General features: G+C 47.5%; 10 protein-coding genes across 10 annotated transcripts; 4 read left to right on the forward strand and 6 right to left on the reverse strand.

Moving 5' to 3' along the window:
- Positions 1–297: 297 nt before the first annotated feature.
- ARB_00641 (uncharacterized protein) lies at positions 298–1038 on the forward strand (the record flags this gene model as incomplete). Its single annotated transcript, XM_003013050.1, has 1 exon — positions 298–1038. One exon carries the CDS (start codon positions 298–300, stop codon positions 1036–1038), a length of 741 nt encoding a protein of 246 aa, XP_003013096.1.
- A 406-nt stretch (positions 1039–1444) lies between these two features.
- ARB_00642 (uncharacterized protein) lies at positions 1445–2290 on the forward strand (the record flags this gene model as incomplete). The annotated part of the gene is made up of 1 exon (XM_003013051.1): positions 1445–2290. The coding sequence occupies one exon, from the start codon at positions 1445–1447 to the stop codon at positions 2288–2290; it is 846 nt and encodes a 281-aa protein (XP_003013097.1).
- Positions 2291–2918: 628 nt separating this feature from the next.
- Positions 2919–3799, reverse strand: ARB_00643 (uncharacterized protein; the record flags this gene model as incomplete). The annotated part of the gene is made up of 2 exons (XM_003013052.1): positions 2919–3046; positions 3112–3799. The coding sequence occupies 2 exons, from the start codon at positions 3797–3799 to the stop codon at positions 2919–2921; spliced, it is 816 nt and encodes a 271-aa protein (XP_003013098.1).
- A 1170-nt stretch (positions 3800–4969) lies between these two features.
- On the reverse strand, positions 4970–5359 carry ARB_00644 (uncharacterized protein; the record flags this gene model as incomplete). The annotated part of the gene is made up of 1 exon (XM_003013053.1): positions 4970–5359. One exon carries the CDS (start codon positions 5357–5359, stop codon positions 4970–4972), a length of 390 nt encoding a protein of 129 aa, XP_003013099.1.
- A 114-nt stretch (positions 5360–5473) lies between these two features.
- On the reverse strand, positions 5474–6481 carry ARB_00645 (uncharacterized protein; the record flags this gene model as incomplete). Its single annotated transcript, XM_003013054.1, has 3 exons — positions 5474–6043; positions 6150–6208; positions 6313–6481. 3 exons carry the CDS (start codon positions 6479–6481, stop codon positions 5474–5476), a joined length of 798 nt encoding a protein of 265 aa, XP_003013100.1.
- A 903-nt stretch (positions 6482–7384) lies between these two features.
- On the forward strand, positions 7385–7975 carry ARB_00646 (uncharacterized protein; the record flags this gene model as incomplete). The annotated part of the gene is made up of 1 exon (XM_003013055.1): positions 7385–7975. One exon carries the CDS (start codon positions 7385–7387, stop codon positions 7973–7975), a length of 591 nt encoding a protein of 196 aa, XP_003013101.1.
- Positions 7976–8642: 667 nt separating this feature from the next.
- ARB_00647 (uncharacterized protein) lies at positions 8643–9899 on the forward strand (the record flags this gene model as incomplete). Its single annotated transcript, XM_003013056.1, has 4 exons — positions 8643–8940; positions 9010–9311; positions 9370–9531; positions 9600–9899. The coding sequence occupies 4 exons, from the start codon at positions 8643–8645 to the stop codon at positions 9897–9899; spliced, it is 1062 nt and encodes a 353-aa protein (XP_003013102.1).
- Positions 9900–10357: 458 nt separating this feature from the next.
- On the reverse strand, positions 10358–15344 carry ARB_00648 (class V chitinase Chi100; the record flags this gene model as incomplete). The annotated part of the gene is made up of 7 exons (XM_003013057.1): positions 10358–11493; positions 11574–11670; positions 11725–12482; positions 12548–12811; positions 12963–13245; positions 13300–15209; positions 15287–15344. The coding sequence occupies 7 exons, from the start codon at positions 15342–15344 to the stop codon at positions 10358–10360; spliced, it is 4506 nt and encodes a 1501-aa protein (XP_003013103.1).
- A 946-nt stretch (positions 15345–16290) lies between these two features.
- ARB_00649 (uncharacterized protein) lies at positions 16291–17028 on the reverse strand (the record flags this gene model as incomplete). The annotated part of the gene is made up of 1 exon (XM_003013058.1): positions 16291–17028. One exon carries the CDS (start codon positions 17026–17028, stop codon positions 16291–16293), a length of 738 nt encoding a protein of 245 aa, XP_003013104.1.
- A 790-nt stretch (positions 17029–17818) lies between these two features.
- On the reverse strand, positions 17819–18520 carry ARB_00650 (uncharacterized protein; the record flags this gene model as incomplete). The annotated part of the gene is made up of 1 exon (XM_003013059.1): positions 17819–18520. One exon carries the CDS (start codon positions 18518–18520, stop codon positions 17819–17821), a length of 702 nt encoding a protein of 233 aa, XP_003013105.1.
- Between the last annotated feature and the right edge of the window lie 1099 nt (positions 18521–19619).

The raw sequence follows: 19619 nt of genomic DNA on the forward strand, positions 1-19619 counted from the left end.
AACTAAAATAAATAAGAAAAAAAAATTCGAAGTTTTTTTTTTTTCTTTCAACTCAACTTCAATTTCAACTCCACGAGGCTGAATACTTGATGAAACAGCCTCACTGCCTTCAGGTTGGCCTCGCGGATGGTTCATTGGTGGTGTGATGTGGTTTTCTGCAGACACATCCAGTTTCAATGGAGCAGTCTGCAGTCTGTCACCATGAAAGATGAGACTCTATCTGATCCGTCACGCTGAGAGCGAACACAATGTGGCCCAAGTCTAGTACGAAGAAGACACAAGTTTCGTTTCCGTTCCATGGGCTCAATGCTTACCTTCATTCTTGTTGGCAGCGCGGGCGTCACGGACTCGGCATTGACGAACCATGGGATGCTTCAAGTCGAGAAGCTAGCGGGATACCTTAGCCAGCAGGGTGTGTGTTTCACTCGCGTCTTCTGCTCTCCCTTGCAACGTGCTCGGGCTACAGCTGATGCATTGAAAAGCACTCATGGCGATACGATGGGAAAACCGTTCGTCATTCCTTGTCTTCGCGAGAAGGACTATGGGTCGCTCGAAGGCAAGTCGTGGGTGTCCCCCAACGTCAATGTCAAGGAGAAGCATGACGGCTTTGCCCCTGCAGAGACTTTCGATGAATTATTTTCAAGAGCAAAGGAGTTTGTTAAGGACTTCTTGTTGCCTCTTCTACGTGATGGCAGCGACAACCATACAGTCGCTGTCGTGTCTCACGGAGTCATCCTGTCTGTCATCTGGCGAACACTGAAACAAATGCGTGTCCCACCATGCTCGTCTTCTAGCTCTCATGGTATCCCGGGAGACCCTTTGGTTATGTGGTCAAACACAGGTTACCTGGAACTCGATCTTAGCATGGCAATGGCCACTGACCAGAACCGGACGGCCTTATCCAACCTTGAAATATCCGTGTTGGCCATTAACAGTCGTCAGCATCTAACTAACTTGAAGCGCACTCGGGGCATCGGCAACTCCAAACACGACCCAAAACAACAAAAGCTGGAATCTTTTTTTCACCGTCGACAATGAACGATGAATTTCCCAAAAAAGGTATGTTGTCTCTAGTTATATTTACCCTCCTTCATACCACTATATATGATGAATACAATACACAGACCTGATCCGAACATTTAATGTGGATACCGTATTGTTGCCTTCCTTCTGATATCATTTTCCCTTTCACCATGGTTATTATATCAATATTACTACATTGATCAATAGCTAACTGCTTTAGTTTCAGGGCTTATGCTAAGAGCTTGAATATTTCTTGCACCAATACGCAGTACATGTATTTTATTTATTAGTGCAAGTAGCAAGCAGATTAACTACTTCTGAATTCTATGACGTCATAATAAATGAAAGTTTATATATTCACACGTACCTCGCAGCTGTGCATCACGTCGGTCTACTCTAAATAGGCATACACTGCGGCAACATGGCTTCGTCAGGGAAGGAGACACCGGAGGGTGACTCCATGTTGTTGATAGGGCTCCCGGAAGGCACACCCCAGATCCAATATACCGATATGAATCAACTCTACAACTCGGTGGAGAGACGGGCAGCGGCGTGTTGCTCAGATGACACATTGAGCCCCTTCATTGTTGTGCGAGATATACCGCGTGCCATTCTCCAAGATCTCGACGATAAATACCCGGACAAACCTCCAAAGGTCAGTGGAGATATCCCTGGAAATATAATAGTTGTCGAGGTTATGGCTAAGCCGCCTCATGAAACTGCAGCGTGGGCGTTGACGGGCTATATTGACCATGAAGTTATCAATATGGACCTTCATGAAGATATAATTATTACTGGGGCTAGTAGAGTAGAGAATGAAGACAAGAGTTTTGTCAAAGGTCCTGACGGTAGCTTCACGCTCTGGCACCACCACTGGCCCATTTTAGCTATCGAAGCTGGGCCTTCAGAGACAGAAGCCAGGCTGGTCATTGACGCAAGACGATGGTTGGAAGCAAGAGGCTCCGAGACAGAAACTGTCATCACAGTAAAAGTTGACCGGGAGCATCCTCATATATCTTTCAAGAGATGGCAACACTCCGAGCCGCAGAGAGTCACGCGGTCAACTCAACAACCGGCCAAGGTAGTCGAGCAAGTGGACGTCTCTTACCACAACTCCGTCACCAATGCTACAGGGGAAATGGTTATATCATTTCGGGCCATCGCCGGTCGTGAGCCGCAGAGCTCCAAGGAAAAGAACATTGTCATTACAAAGAGTATTTGTGAAAACATAGCTAGGAGGGTGTGGGTAGCTCAGGAATTTCTGTAACGTAAATTATATCACCCGGAAGGAAGCCAGCATTCAACTTACTCATTTCCTGCGATATATAACCCTGCTCTCATCCTCTTCGCTCCACCATCCACGCCCACCCTCCAAATAAATCTCAGTCCTCCGTTGGTGGGATCGAAGTACCTTCTCTCTCATGTCCCGCGCAACCTCGGGTGGTTCACGCGGCGGTGGCTGCCATGGAACTCGGAGCAAGCCCCAATTCGAAAGCCTGCTGTAATCCCACATGACGTATCCCCTTTCGCGGAGAGGGATATGGTCATCAGCCATCACAAAATTATAACTAGACATCGCTAGATGAGTGGCCCTCCACACCTCAGCCGGGCCTCGATCGTCACGTACTCCGGGTTTTTGGATGTCATGTTTCAGCCGCTCTCCACTATACCTTGATAACGGAACACGGTCTATATATGGAGGCTTATGTTGCTTAAGTGCGCGGTCAATCGAAGCTAGCTGAACGTTACGATGGGGATTGAGCAGTTCTCGACGATGTTCGAACTTCTGTGTCCCGCCGAGACGAAAAATAAAGTGCAGACCGAGCGATATCTAGAAAAGCGTATTTGTTAGCATATTGGGGGAATGGAAGGAAGTGGTTCATCCGCTGAGCAAATTAGTGTTGGAGACGGAGACGTACATAGTTGCATCTGAACCTGTTGATCGACAAAGCTTTGTATCCTTCATTATATTTAATCCCCCATTCACCCCACTCCACATCGTGTGCAGCAACATCGTTAAACGCTGTATGTAAAGTAAGCCTGAGAAAAAGCAAATGATTATTATTGCGAGTTGTTTCCAAGACTCACCTTCGTCGACTATCCTTAGCAGAAAATCCTGGATACAGATGATTTGTTCGTTCTCCCATGGAGCAAAATGATCAAAGTAAAGCTTGGAATGGTGCTGGAGGGTGATTGCTAGCTGTGGGTGTCTTTGAGATCGATCTTTTTTCTCCAATCTTTTGAATAATTTCCAGTAAAGCTCAAATCTGTACAGGGCCCGCTGGATACGGTACTGTTCTCTTTTTGTGACGAGCCACGGGGGTTTTACCTCATCTCCAGTGATAGGGTGTTTAGACAGTGCAGTAGAGATGAAGATTTGGGTAAACCTTTGGATAAGCTGATGATATTTCTCCAGTGCTGTAGCTTCACTTAATGAAAACCTTGGTCGCGGCCCCATGTTTCCCTTCAGCGATGTAAAGTAGCGACCAAGAAGTTCTTGGACGATTTCAGCATTGGTAGTCGGTAGTCTTGAGGCTTCGAAGAAAGTAATCGCTTCGGGGAACACCTCATCGGGAATAACCGACTCCAGAATCCGGTCGATGATCCCTTGTGGATGGTATAACACAAGGTCTTTAAATGTCCTGCATGTCACAGCAATATATTCCAAAGTGCGAAAGCTATCAAGCTGGGAGAGGATAATCTCTTGGATTTCGACGGGGAGGGAGGTAAGAGTTGGGTGGTTTTCTTGTCCCGGGCAAGCGGGAGAGGTATCCATGGCTGATCGAGTAGTTAAGGCTTCTGCAACTCTTTCAAAACAATTGTTTATGTGTATTCACAACTACATAGAGCAAAACATGTAAAAACAGCTTTGCAGGAGTTGAATTTGGCTTGGGAGTCATGATAAATACAAAGTTTGGCCTAAGGCCCACAGCCGCTCGGTCCCCGCCAGGGCAGCCGCCCCGCAGCCGCCGGGTCCACTTAGCTCGTGTAACGAGCCTTCTAATTGGCTAGTTCGCTGGTGCTCTCTTTTAGTATCGTTTCACAGTTGACAACGTTGACCATCCTATTTTCTTCTATTTCTGACCCTGCGAAGTTCCTCTTCACCCAACCGCTGCCTGCCTGTAATATACATCAACTAAATTAGCTGCTGCATAGCCCACTCGCTGTCTCATAAATGAGCATCTTATATAGTGACAGAGGGTTCTTTATCTGCGATTGCTCTCCAGAGTAGCCACGATTTCTGCCTATGGCTCATTATACATTGCTGCAATCTGAGGGTCTTCTATTATTTAAAGCCCAGGAGTTAGTTATATACCCCCGATATCCGTCAGTCTTTATAGAGGTTTTATGGTATGATACGAAGAACCTACTCAGCTACCCGCTGGGGTTGCCATACACATCCCGCCCCTTGGGTATTATTCAACTCACGAAAAGTTATGCAAGATTGGGACTGTTTGATTGCTGTTCTCCCAGAAGGTTCAATAGCTACCCTCCTATCCCCAGGGACTTGGTGCAATGCACGTTGCCGGAATTGGGCGCCTATGAAAGCAATTCGGCGGCAGAATACTCAAATATTTACAGTTATCTAAACGATTCTTATGGGGAAGACGCCGATGCAAGCCAGAATGAGGTTCTTGGGGATTTAGCGGCCAATTCTAAAAGGCATTTTCAGTGGTGAATTTCGCATGTGTCGTTAAACTTTGCCCCTTTTCTCTCTTAATTTCTCATTACATTATTTCTAGAAAATAATGCTAGTTACAGGATGTTTCATATGTTATATTTATCTTATACTTCGACGTACATCACACAATGGTTCAACTATTATATATGGATGTATCTGAAGTCGATGTAGCAAGCTAAAGCCTTATATTTGCTGTTGTGCCTTAACTCTATACTACTAATAATGAGGAAGGTTTCCTAATTTCATCTGAGTACATACTTTTATTCACACTGCCTTGATAAAAGAGAACCCGCCCGTAACAACTCTTGCGACGATGTAAAAGACCACGCATCCGGCCATCATCAACCCAGCAAAAACCTGCAGGCCCCAGTATGCCCCATTCTGCTGGTTTAAGATTGCTCCTGCAATTGGGTTACCAGTGAGTGTTGCAACACTGACACAAGTGAATAACACACCCTGGCGAACTCCAATCTTGCTCACATCAGGGGAGACTTGGCTGAGGAGTGCAGGCACCATGCCGACAAAGGCACCTGAGAAGAAGCCGTATAAAAGGCAGAAGACTATATATATTGCGGCAGAACCTGGGTTCACGAGTGTTCCTGGCAGCCAGAGGGCGAGGATAGCTATGGAAGAGAGCCCACACATACCAATCATTACATTGAATCGGCCCCATATGTCACCGAGATAGCCCGGTAGTATACGACCGGGAAGACTGCCTGAGAATTAGCATGGGAAGAACATATTCAGACCAACGAAGACGGGAAACCTTTACCTCGCAGCATTAAGTATGGTAAGCAGGTATCCAGCCAGATTAGGGTCTACTCCGCTTGTCTGAGCTTCTAGGATGACGTAGTTTATCGGTACAAAAGTCGCAAAGAAGCCAAGGCAAGATCCCACTGTGAGCAGGACAAAAGGTACCTCCGAGAATGGACTGATGTAGTCGTGGAACTTGACCGGCCGAGGCACAGGAGCAACTCTAGACCGAATGGTCAAGTTGGCGATTACAAGCAGCACGAAAACCAGAAACCCAACTACCCTGAGAGTCCATCCAAATCCGATGCCGGGTAACAGCCGGGACAGGATGATGGGGAATATGGCTCCACCGAACGAAGAGCCGCTGGAAACAAGGCCGAATGCCAGGGCTCGCCTTTTATCAAACCAAGTTGCTGTCGATGCAATTGACGAGTAAAATGTGAGACTGGCGCCCAAGGAACCACATATGCCCTGAGCAAGAATGAATTGGTAGTATTCGTTTGAGATGGAGGTCATCATCAGTCCGAGGACCTGTAGCACCGTACCAATGAGGAGAAGCAGTTTTGGCCCATAGTTGTCGAATATCTAGTCTAGTGTTAAAACGGGGAGGGGTTCAAGTCAAGTATAAGGCTAAATGGGAGGGAGGTACGCAACCCTTCCGATAATGAGACCGGCAGCAAAGAGCACGAACGGCTGTAAGGATAGAATCCAAGAGATGCTGGAGGTAGAGTAGGACTGCAGCTGGTGGGACTGATAGTACTCTTGAAATACCCCAATGGCTATATAAATACCGTGTTAGCCGTGTGTATCTCTATAATTATATGTTGGGTAACTAAGGGAAAGGAGCAACTCACCGTTGACCCAGCCAAAACCACATAGATTGACGCACCAGGCGCCCACGACAACTGTCCAGGCGCGTAGGCCTTGGTCTGTATCCCCGGTAGCTTCGAGCTGGACGGGTGTTCCATCTGCCACGATGGTAGTGGGAACTTCTGGATTTGCCTTGTCTGTTGGCTCGCCCATACTAGCCAGTTAAATGCTGATGACCTGGTTCAATAATCGAATTTACCGATGTTGATAACTACTTGATAGTTATTTCATGGACTGTTCAAGCCATACTTTTCAGCCTAGCCGAGGAAGAAGGAATTTGACCAGGAAAAAGCAGCCATGAGAGAGAAGAGCAGCAAGCTCTCTTCCCAATGGCTCAAATGATTGGTTCTAGCCGATGATTGACGGGCGAGCTCCCCGGGTGCTTTGTCGTTTGCCTTCTGTTTTCGGGTTGCTAACTCGGTCGAGTCATGTAAGATGCAGGAATCCATTGGTTCTGACAGGCTCGTCAAGACGATGATCTTTGGGGCGATGCAACCAGTTAACTTTCAGATTGCAGCAGCAAACAGATGGTAACTCAATGGAGAGATTTCATGCTGCTTGGTTAACCACTCCCACACTTCTGCTGTATGACTGTTCTTCCACGCGATTTCCATTACAACATCCATGACTCTGAAGGTTGAAATGCTGGGCTTTCACGCTCGGAAGACGGGGACTCAGTCGCGAGTCAGTTAAGGTTGGACGGGACTCTGCCGAGTTGCCGAAAGCTTGTTTAACGGCATAGAACTAGGAACACCGAGTCAGATAACTAACGCTGGGAGGACTCGCAGTCATTTATAGATCCAACACTTCTCCAAAAACCAGTAGTTAACGGACTGCTAAGGTCCCTTGGATACCTACTGTTAACTGGTTAGTCAAGCAAGCCAAAGGAAAGGAAGTCGTAATGCGTTTCCGAGTCCTAGCATTTTGGACCCTGGTAATATTGGTGCCTGTTTGGACGCTGTGAGTAGAAGCACTCCAACTCCTGTTTATAGCCCGGCTCAACTGCTCATACTTTATTCCAGCCTCTGTATTATTGGGAATAAGAGGCCAATTACGATGAACTGGTTTACTTCGCGCTCAGAATCAAGCCACACAGAACCATCCGAGGAGTTCATCAATCCTGCTCGCCCCGACCCTCAACCAAGATATCGGCTCGAGTTCATGCAAAATGGCGCCTTGGTCAAAGCCTGGCCTTCAAGGGATCCCACGTATCCAAAGAGATGCGGAGGGGGTAAATGGATAAAGCTTGCGACCATCCCAGAGCTCGACTTTCTCGGCCTCGATCGTTTCCAGCAGAGAGAAGCATCAACTGATAAGACCAAGGAGGATGCCTTTGCGGAAAAGATGCGTTTAATCGGCGCAAGGTGGCAGGCACATTATCCAGATAATCACACAATAGACTTTGGGGAGAGGGAAAAAGTGGCCTTGTATGGATGGCCTTCTGCTGGCGGGTTATGGGTGTATCCATATGATGCCTCGGACCCTGTTAAGCTCCGTACCTTCATCAAGCTCTCTGGGATGTTGAGGTTGGCTGTTACTATGGATGAGCAGTCTCGGCTTTTGAAAGACCATGGCGCACAGTTTTATGAAGATCCTAGAGAATATCCTCCGTTTGCTGACCTGAAGGCTCTCAAGGGAAGGGAGTAGGATACAGCCAAGGAAGCTGAGAGACAACTATTCCCTAGAGCCAAGGTTATGCAAGTTCGGATAACCAGATCTATACGGAGTAGAGGAGACAGAAACAGGGGCGGAAAGCTCCAACAGCCCATTATCTATTATTGAGATTGCAAGGCGGAAAATTCGGCACAGTAGAATCGCTGGCCCTTTTTCTTCTGTAATGGCGGCCCGCTACAATTAGAACGAGCCTAGGAGAGGTCTTTTCTTCAAGATGGAGAAGGGCTGATCCTTTAGTTCTATCTTGTAGCTCTTCTTCTTCTTCTTCTTCTTCTTTTTCCCGTACTCCGTAGAGTCCTGAGAGTTGCCGCAAGAGCGTCCAAGTTACTTAGGGAACGAAGGTAAAAAGGGGGAACTTTATTTTTGTGATGCATAAAAGGTTGTCTTAGGGCTAGGGCTTGATAAAATCACCTGACCAACACAACAAAGGAGGCTTATTAAGCATAGGCTAGTTATTTCGTCCACTTAAATTCACACAAAAAACTTCAAGAACTTCGAGAACTTGACCTTTTGTTTTTCTGCCGTCGTATTTTTGACGCGTTTTATCTTGCTGTGCCCCAGACCCTGCCCCAGACCGTTGAGCCCTTGCCCCGGAACATCACCTTGCTGAAGAGCCATATCGTTAATATCTACTTTAAACATGGAGTTCAAGTTTGACTTTCCCATAGCATCGAGCCCGGTCCCCAGCAGCTCCTTCAGCCAGCTCACCAGCGTGTCTTTCGGAGAGGCGGAAGATCTTGATCGTCAATGCAGGGAGCGGTTCCAAAAATATGTCCCTGTTAATGCCCAGGACGACGTTGTCCGTCTGCTCGCTGCATTTATGGATCATCTCCCAAAAGATGGCTCCGTGAGGTTGATGCAGGATATAATAGCTCTAGATGGCGATAGTAAACTTCGCCAGCTCAGAAACCATCTCGTGGATGCCGTGCTAAAGTCCAGTGAGTACTCCGTATATATATCTGCTATTTAAGGGAGAGCTACATTTATTCAGGCTAACGCTGTTTCAGTGCAAGCACCAGGTGGAAAAACTCCTGCTCCCACCCCATCTCCCTGTGTCGACACTCAAGTGCAAATTGAATCTCTTGTCGTAACATCAATGAATCCATCCTCTCGCAGCGAACAGTCTATACTCAAAAAGGACTGTCTTAAGAGGGACGGCTATCGGTGTCAGGCTACCGGTCTTTGGGACGACCGGTCCGTCGAAAGAGGACTCATAATTCCTAACGATCATAAGGCCTTAACAACTACTGAAACTGCGCATATCCTTCCTTTTTCTTTGGGGAAGTTTGACGGGGATAAAGCCATCGAGGTTAGTGCTTTCTCATACTTAATAGCTCTATACGCGGTATTCTAATTAAAACGTCTAGACTGAGAACAAGGCAAGAATTTGGCAATGTCTATACAGGTACTTTCCGGGCTTACACAGAGTGCTCTCCCCGGAAACCATCAATACCCCTGCGAATGCTATCACACTCGACCACTCTCTCCACCCTCAGTTCGGCTCTTTCAACCTTACTTTCAAAGAAACAGTTAGTACTCCGTACAATATTTCCATTGAGTATGAGTGCTGGATAACTAACAGGTATCGCCATAATAGGACGACGCTCATGTTTACAAAATCATAAAACACACCCAGGCAAATCACATTGCGTTCTTTTTCCTCCCTAGCAACGGTTTAATGGCTCTTCGTTGCGAGGATAGTTCAGTCCTAATGCCAAGCCCATTTCTTCTCTCAGTACATGCGAGAGTTGGAAAAATATTAAAAGTAAGTGGGCTAAAGGACCGACTCGAGAAAATTATGTATACCTTATTCCTCCCTTCTGAAGTTGATCCTAGTGGATCTACCGATCTAGGGACGATCGTGTCCAATAGGCTGCTTATACTAACGGACGTTTAAGAGACTGTCTTAGTATTGTTAGAGCATAGTGGCTTCGGCATCATTTCATCAGCATTGACTCCACCTTCAACTTGAGTGTTTTAAGTGTCGGCATTTTTCATACTGCATCATCGGAACAGAACGCGCTAAATGTTTATCTCCATGTTTGTCATTTCAATTCATGTTTTCTCCCTTTGCATGCACTTTGAACATGTATTGCAGCAGAGTCTCTCTAAAGAGCCTAATTTCATAAAACTTGTGCCCTGGGATGTGTTAAACATGGCCAATCCTAGACCTCCCGAATTACATCCCAAATTAATAGTAAGGAGTTTTGCTACTGTATAGCGTAGACTCTAGAGAAACGTGTCTAACTCCCTAACCCTAATGCGTGTATATATATACTCCAACTTATATATAGTTATTCATTCTTGACTCTTGAGACAGGACTGTAGTGCTCCAATTTATCCAATTGTATGAAATCAGGATCCATTTGAACCTTTGACATATGGCGCCTTGTAGTCGTATGGAGGAGACTGTCCGTTGTAAAAGGGGTCAAATGTGAGGAGGGTGAAGCCTGGATCCAGGGCAGCAATACCAGATGGCCAACAAGGGTTAGCCTCCAACCCATCTCTATATGGTGGATTTGCCGAATGACCCCATGAGGTGAAACTGAACTCGGGTCGCGTGGGAACGTCGACGAGCGCCATCGTCTGCGTCAAATCCCCAGCCCTTAAGACCCTCCTATTGACCCCTGACGCCCGCTCGACCTTCCTTCTAAATTCTTGATCAGAGAGAGCCTTGACTGGGCCGATGAAGCAAGCTCCTGACCATATCTGGCCGCCTCCTCCATTTTCTCTGCCAGGAAGCCATCTTATCAGTTGTCCCTGGGCATTCAATCCACTGTTTGTGCGCGCCGGATCGTTGGGACCGAGGAAGTAAGCTGGTGGATACTCATCTCTCTGACACTTAGTTTGGGCGCGGTTGGCTCCGTCCTGCCACCCGGCACCGCTATGCTGTGAAGACCATGCTGCGACTGCACTGCCTTCCTTCCGATCGTTGGCGGTGACGGCGGCTTCGGGGGGGCAGGTCAGCGTTGCCCAGTGCGGATTGACTCGAATGGCTGAGCTGTAGTGAAAACAGGCTTGTGATAAGGATTTAGCACAATCTGCTGTTGTTGCAGTGGGCGTTGGTCCGTATGAAATCGATGTGATAATTAACTCCTGCCTTACTGTTCTGCTGGAGACACATGACTGCACTCGGATTGTATTCTTGGCTCTGCCGAGGCGCACCGTTTCCTTACTAGGTGGGATATAGCATCTCTTCTTTTTCGGCCCTGTGGGTTTGGGCTTAGTAGGCGCCTTAGGCCGGGGCTGCGTGGGAGTTCTCGGGTTACCCTCATCACCCTTTTTACCACTTCCCCGGCCAATATTTTTTGGCTTTCGGAAGCTTGATATTCCCTCTGCCACTCCGCTGAGGATATCGAAGGCCTTCTTAAGGTCGTCTGGCACAAGGTCAGATCCGCCACATGGGCTTAACCACCACTCAAACGCGCCGGCAGGGTCTTCCGTCTCAGAATAAACGTATGAAGCCAATTGTGCAGCTGTCATAACGGCATCTACTCCCTATTGTTAGCATCAATAGATAGAAGAAGAAGAATGGTGGGGGGGGGGGGGGGGGTGGGGCATAACATCCTACCCAAACCAGCACTGATGGCTCTCCCCGCAGGAGGAATAATCGCCGTGCCTATATCTATCACCAATTTGATAGTTGATAAAAGAATATAGCAGCCGATCTAGTACAGTTAGTAATGTTCCCCTCCGTGGCTAAATGGAGTTAAACGACGTACCTGACCGATGGCTGGCAACGCTTCCAAAAAAGTTGTTGCAAGTTCATTGAGAAATACACTATCACATAGGCACATCCCATCAGCAACTTCATGCATACTCGAAGGATCTCTTACCCAGGGCACTTCCTTCTCAAGGGGCCAAAAGCCTAGGCAGCCCACGTTGTACATTCTACCGGCTTCTTTGGCGGCGTCAATTTCTGGTTTGCATGCACGGCTGCATTGTTCCAGGCCTATATGGTCATATGGGGCATCTTTGTAGACAAAACATCTATGTGAGTTTTGCCACCTAGCGTCGGATGTATTGAAGGCATCAGGGTTATCGCCAACCATTTCTGGTCCATCGTTGCTCCAATCAACTGGGGTTATGCATATATCGCCTGGACAGAAACCATACTTGCAGGAGAATATGCAAAGGCGGGTCATTTCCACGTCATTTTCGTCCTCGGCTACAACGTTGACCCCAGAATGTTCTTTCGGCAGGTTCCTTAACGGGCCCATCTCTAGACATGTACACAGACTTTCGGGGCAGAACCCCAAGTAGCAGGAGTATTCACAGAGGGATCCAGTATCAAGTGTTTTATCCCCTCCCCGAATACAGCCCATCCCGGATGAGGCCCTCTCAGGGGTCGATTCATAATCGGTAGATGTGAAAGACTGTAGGTCAACAGCCCAATCAATACTACCAGCAAAATTCAGGTCCTTCCAATCAGCGCGCCGTGTATCCTTAGTGACAGGCGTCATATAGCTGATATAGTCACCTATTATATATCCAAAGTGTGTTAACACTATGCTAGAAGAGGGGGATAAGACAGAGTCAACAAACCTTTATAAAGCATAACATCCGTGTTAGAGGCATCGTCATGGAACACATTAACACCATCACCACGCTTGATGATCTCGTTAATCTCTGCAAAAGAGATATAACCTGCAGTCTTAGTACATCGGCCCGGTTGCGCATCTGACTGGGTTCTAGAGCCAGTGAATTCACATAATGGTCCCCAGCAGCCGTCTTGGGCCATATGGAATGATCTACCATAGCTAGATTCACCAACAAAAATCTTATTGTTAGGTACACCTGCTTTGGTAACTATAACCTTATATTAGCACTTATGTGTAAAAAAAGGGATAAATTTAACGTACTCATAGAAAGAGCATTGCGTGTCTCCGTCAAGTTAACTAGCACTCAAACGTTAGTAGCAAAATATATAAATCACGGGTAAGGAAGGACGGGTTCCTACCATGGCTTCGGATACATTTTCCTGACGGACACATATCGAATGCATTTGCATTACCATAGTCCCACTGACCGTGTAGGTCGTAGGTCATATAGACGATATAGTCTATAGCTCTGGCGATTGTATCAATAGGAAATGCCTTCAGATACCAAAATGACGCAGGGGCTGCAATTGATACTGATTTATCTGGGCCCATTTTTTGCTTCAGGACAGTAAGAAACCTGAGATAGGAAAGACCATCACGCTTTTCGCCAATTGGTTTACCACCAACCGTGATGTCTGGTGCCTAATAAAAATAGTTAAGACGAGTATCAGTGTAAGAAGTAAAGTTAGGACTCACTCCCGGGTACTCCCAGTCAATATCGATACCATCAATGCCCTCATCTTCAGCAAATTGGGCGAGGTTGCTGGCGAATGTGTCTCGATTGGTAATAATAGCAGAGCGTAGGATATTATACGTAGCAGCGTCGGTTGAATATGCCCAACCGCCAAATGAGACAATACGTTTAACATTTGGCAGAGCTTTGAATTCCTCCCATTGCTCTTTGGATTCCTTGATAATTGGCTTGAAAGTGTTAGGGTCAATTTCAGCAAAACCCCAGTGCATATGGGTATAGGATCCGTCAGTATTGGCATCTTTTGCCTTTAACTTTAAACAATCACGTTTAAGGTTGTAGGCTTCATAATAGCCAATCCGCTGAAAGCTTGCCGGTGGTCCCGAATTTTGCTTGATTTCATTGCCACAGTTAGACACACAGGTATTCTCGTAGCCCTTCTTCTTGCTACCCGGCCCTCCTCCTTCGGGCGCATTGATAGTACAGTGCCCGGGGAATACACCACAGTAGCCCCAGTTACTGCAGCAGGATTTAAGAGGACATGGGTTGAGATCAGCTAGTGAGATTGATTTGTTGGTTGGTTTTTGTGTACCGGGGACCAATGGGCCGCACTCAGCGCCTTCCTGAGGCGCAGGCATAGGTGCCGAACCATCGCTGATACATATCTTGTAGCCAACTAGAATGTCCTTACATTCAGTCCAGGCCCAAGTTTTGGCCTTATTCCAGTTTTCGAGGTCAGCAACGGTAACGCGATACTTCCGAGCAATGGCGTCACAAGAATCTCCATTCTGGACAATATGGCTGGCACAGGTGCCATCTGGATCAGGCTTTGGCGTTGGTGGTGTATAGGGATCTCCAGCCGAACAGCAGATGTAATTATTGGGCTGCAAAGTTGCGCAGAGATCTTGTTTGGGGTTGAATTTGAGAAAATCGGCACCCCTGATACCGCATCGCATAGAAAGAGAGGTGCAGCTGTCACCAGGCATGATTTGGATGTAGCGACACACATCGCGTTTGCCAAGGAAGTTTGTGTGCAATAAATTATGCCTGATCTTTAGAAGCCGGGGGTGACTATGGGTGCTATCGTGAGTACCGTTGTTGGTGGTATCATTGCCAGAGGTGATGCGCATGCCAGCGATATCCATCACCTTCACGTCTGCTAGATCTCCTAGAGACTTTAACCCCGTCATGCAGTTCCCTTTGCTCCATTCGGAGACTGTCTTCTGGACTGCTGTAAGATCGCCAGTGGTATCTATGTATATTCCAAAAACTCGATCTGATTTACGGTCATCACCGCACAACTGGACAGCCGTGTTTGAGACCGCACCACGGGTCCGTATGTAGCTCGACAGGGCACTGAGCGCTGATTTTGCAGTAGGTTTACCCAGACCAGGGCCAATATAGAGCCCTACAGCGGTCCCGTTGTAATAGGCAAACAGAAAGTTCTCGTCACAGTTATCTTTTGCACTGAAGAACTTCTCCATGCCGTCAAGAAGGCGAGTAGCATGGGTAATGTTTCGTTCATTGCTGGCCCCAATAGCCAGATTTAATCTGTCCTGGACTTCGGTGCCGGTGGTAACACATGCAGGTACGGTGTCAAGTCTTCTCTGGTATAGTTCTTCGGATTTCTTGGGGTTATTGATCTGTTTGGCGGCAAAAGCGTGCGATATGTTGGAACTTGAGGTACAGGTGCGCAGGAGTATGGTAGACTCCAGGTCGTCCAGCGGCTGGGTAACGGATAACTGCACAAGAAGCGGCTCCTGGCAACGGCGCAAGCGATCCACAGAGAAATAGGGGATCCAGCTATGGATGTTTGCATAGTCAACACAAGGCAGTGGGCAATCATGCTGGTCAGGATAGTAGGTGGTAGGGTCTCCAATGGGAGAAGGATCATGTTCACTCAAAGGCAACACCGCTTGGGAGCCGTTGAGGTTGATAGCAGCGTAGGTCCAACTTGCCCCCCCATAGAAGGGCAGCTGAAACACAACTCACGCTTGACCTCATTATGGTAGTGAAAGCCTGTGATTATAGAAAGGATGAGAGGTGGCATCCATCAGGAGCAGCTTGCACGCAATATATATATATATGCATGCATATACCTCTATAATCGCCACATGGAGGGTATCCAAACACTTCAAGTTATGTGGCCCGGCTTTCCGAGTACTGTACTTCGTCCCTCTAGCTATGTTCAAGCTATTAATTACTCCCCTGTAGTACCTAGATTGCGGCGAAGATAGGACCCCTGAAGCGGTTATTGTAAACCGCAGCCCCAAGAAATATAGCCGCATAATACTAGTATAGGCAAGCCTGAGACCTCGTATGGCAGGGGCTTCCTCAGTGTACATTCAAACATAGTGATAAAACAGGTATTAGACCCCTTCAGCAGCGCTCCGCTGCATGAAAGAAGATTGCACGGACTTCCTAATTAGGAAATTTGGTTGCAACCCCCTTGCTCGGTGGCATTTGTATACGAGATGTGTTTGCATCAACTGATGCAGTCTCTTTCGAAGTTAAAAGACTGCATATAATTCCTAATGTAGTTAGAACTAATGAGTAATTATCCGATGAAAAATTCTGCGATATCAAAGATCGAATTAGGATATTGCTTGGATATTATCAAGGACCTGCAGTCATGGAGGAACACACCCAAAAGCCGCTATATAACTCTATCGAGCAAGATTATCCGAACTTCATATCAACACCTAGCCAGGCTGAGTTATCATCGCGATTTCTAGGGGCAGTTACTGAGACCCCTATCGGCTCCGAGTCACCAGTCTCTACACCAACACCGGGGTTCTTCTCATCAACACCAGTACCTAGCAGCCAGATCAGTGAGACGCAGCTTACCACTGCAACAGGGGCAAGTCCTCGAGTAACTCGTTAGGAAGAGCTTGAAATAGTTTCTTTTGTTTTTCAACACTAGACCAGGCATGATGTTAACAATTGAAAATGTACGCCGTACCCTTAACACCATGCATGCCTGCTATATCGACTGTCTATTCATTCAGGGCTTCATCATAGTCAACCTTCTCGGGATATTTCTCCGTCAGCCGCTTTTGTATATCTTTGAGACATTCTAGCTTGTTGTATTTTTCAAGGTCAGGCCAGCCATGCTCTCGATATATCTCCTGCAAAAACTGGATAAACTGAGGCGAATCGCGGTAATTATAGACATCAATAACAGTGCCCGTACTAATGGGGATAAAGAGCAGACGGCGAAACTGGTCCTTGATAATCTCAAAGAAGTCTGGGATGGACCAGTATGCACCCTCGGCGCGCCACTCTGCCTCACTCATCGAAGCGTACTCGTACGGGTCGTCCCAGACTCGCTCACAGGGTGCGTTGGAGTCAAGCTGGATATCTCCGGGACACTCTGGCCAGTAAATAACACCAAGCTCTGTGTCGAGTAGAAGAGGGTAATTAATCCGCCCACCACTTGTGAGGCCGATAACATGAGGCGGCACATCATTCGCGCCATGGCCCTCTGAGCACTCTTTAATGCCCTCGAGCTCCAACCTGCCCTGGTTTATGGACATACAGGACTCCTCCCAATTTTCAAATTGACTGCATGGGAAGGTCAGGGGTTTGCCGTTTCCTAGATTGCGTATATAGGGAAGATGCCGCAGCAGCGCCGCGACTTCGTTCGTCTTGCCCAACTGTTGTATGGCACTAGGGGTAACCGATGGCCAGCCTCCTTCTGGCGGCTCCAGGATATCGCTCTCCTTCAGGTACATGGCGGTAAGAAACTGGTAATACCCACGGACTGCGGCGATGCACTCCTCGCGTGAGTAGGTGATGTCACAAAGCTCCGGCATATTGGCAGGCGGGCCCGTTTGACAGGTTGCTGCGCAGAATGTTACTGGATGCTCGTTCAGCTGTGTATGACGCCCGTACCCGTATCCTTATTGTTCTCGTAGGATATCGCAAACGCGTGCGGGTCGGATGGTGGAAATTTATATCCAGAGGGGTCACCTGGAGACAGTAACAACGAGTTAACAAAGGATGCAGCGCCCTGGCCGCCAAGGCCTGGCGTTTCAAGAACACCGAGTAGTTAATTCATAACAATTGGTGATCAGGCGAGCCCTAACCTATCGGAAGCTGCAGCTAACCTCCCGTCAGTGCATCCCACCGGAGCCAGGGCTGATGTCTTCCGACTGAGGATTTTCAATAATAGGTAGTTATCAATTCAACGGATCAGCTTTGCTAGAGTCCTAAGGCGGCTTTAAAATTGCAGAATGCTATTCGTTGGATTTAACCCCTGCCTATAATTTATGCTCATTCTATTGGTTGCTATAACTTCTTAGAGTTTATGTCTATAAAATTAACCAATAAACAGCGTTGGTTCCCATTGAAAAATATATGGTTGGTTTGGTCAGTTGGGTAGACCATTTAGCTTTCGCCAATACAATTGTTAGGGGATAGGGGGATATGCAAGTATAGGGGATGACGCCAATATAACAGTAAATCATCAGTTCTTCGTTCCAACTCTCCCGGCCATCAAGTTCATTCTGAGTGAGGTCTCGGCTATAGTATTATTGAGCTAATGAAGGCGGCAGCAAGCCCAGCACCGGCAGCCACTAGAGACCCTGGCCTGTTTTCGGCCCGGCCAAAAATGCTGTTTTTCATAGGAGTCGCGGTCGGTTGGCTATGGCCCGTAGCCGATGCTCCCGCACCTGGCATAGCTGTTGGCCCGGATGTGGTCGATAGTCGCTTCGAGGGTTCAGAACCAGGGGTAGGCTGTGCGTGAGCGTAGCATCCACCATAGATTCTGGTCAGGTTCATCCACGCCCTACCGCCAGGAATCGAAAGCATGGCGTCAAACCAGCCAAGTGGACACATCTCGGCGGCTGTGAAGACCGCAGAGCTATGTGACTTCCACCACACAGAGGCCACGCTACCGTAGGCGGAGTAGGCTGGTAGCACAGACGCGGGTATCGAAGTGCTGAGGCTGCACCAGTCAGAGGACTCAGGAAAGGGGCAATCTACTCCCTTCGTTGCTGCGACGCAGTCCTTGATCAGCTCACTGCCATGAGAGTAGACAGCAGAGTAAAAGGCGCCAGTCGGCCTCGGAACATCGAAGTACTCGGTGAGATTCTGTGTCAAGCATTGCCATGGATCAATGGTAACGGTTGGCCGCTCGTTAGGCAGGATGATGGTAATATCGTCGTCCGTGATATCTTTAGCGGCAGCTATAGCCGCGAGAAGGAGTGTGAACGTAGCCCGCATTTTTCTTATAGGCGCTGTAAAAGCTATGTAGCTTCGAGTGAAAGATATGATATGGGTTGAGCAACATGGAAGGGGGCGGAGTACAGTTCATCTCGCTTTTTATATATAATAATAACCGCCAATTTTTTCTCAGCGGAGCAGCGCCGCAGGCCAGAGCACATCAACTCCCCTGCAGGTACGGCGCAGTTGAGACACTACTTCGTTACCTGGTCCTGGCACAAAAATTATATTAACTATATGCATTGGACCTTCTCCACTGTTGACATGCAGTGGATCCATTGCTATTGTTGTTGTGTGCGCCAGCAGGGACTGACCGGCAAACGAAAGTCTCCACCAGGCCTTGCTGGGAGCTCGATATACTTAGTTATCGCGGAACGAAAAACTACGTACGGCGTATTAAGGTCCTGGCGTACGTTCGAAAAGAGCAGCAGATCAGCTTCGACCTCGCAGCAGATGGGAGCCAAGTGCTATGGAGTCTGGTTGGTTATCCAATAACTCCTTCTTATTTCTCTCCATCAAGGGTTGACAGCTTGTATTGGCTCGGGGAGAAGCGAATGTCACCCAAGACAAAGCATGCATATCCTGGGATTGTTTGTATCATGTCTCCTCTGCATGGGCTGGTATAGTCGGTGTTGCCCCTTTTCAGAACACCGATAATATGGTGCATCAAGCCAACATTAAAAATGAATGAATGAACCGCCTGGCTGGATTTGCGAGTTTTTTTTTTTTTTTTTTTTTAAAGAACTCAAAAGAATTTCCTCCGGAGAAGGTTCTGGAGTATTTAAACGCACTAATTTCGGACTAGGCTCATGTCTATACCTGGGTGTTCAACGTATACACATGCAGATACTTCGTGTGGACGGGAGATTTCCTTAAAATGTCTCCAACCGTTGCAGGCGAGCTATGCAGTCCCTGGCATTTCAGAAGTGCCTGACAGCTTCGAACCAGTACCTCCTTTAGAGTGAGCCAGATCCCTTTTTGGAAAAGCAATTTATCATAAGCAGGGAGAGTTGGCAAAGCAATGAGAAAACGGAGGAGGCTTTAATATCGTCTCCTCCATCTACTTGGATAGGTCCTCTCCGGTCAACGCTGTACGTAG

This window comes from Trichophyton benhamiae (assembly GCF_000151125.1).
Source record: "Trichophyton benhamiae CBS 112371 chromosome Unknown contig00142.0, whole genome shotgun sequence".
Classification (NCBI taxonomy): domain Eukaryota; kingdom Fungi; phylum Ascomycota; class Eurotiomycetes; order Onygenales; family Arthrodermataceae; genus Trichophyton; species Trichophyton benhamiae.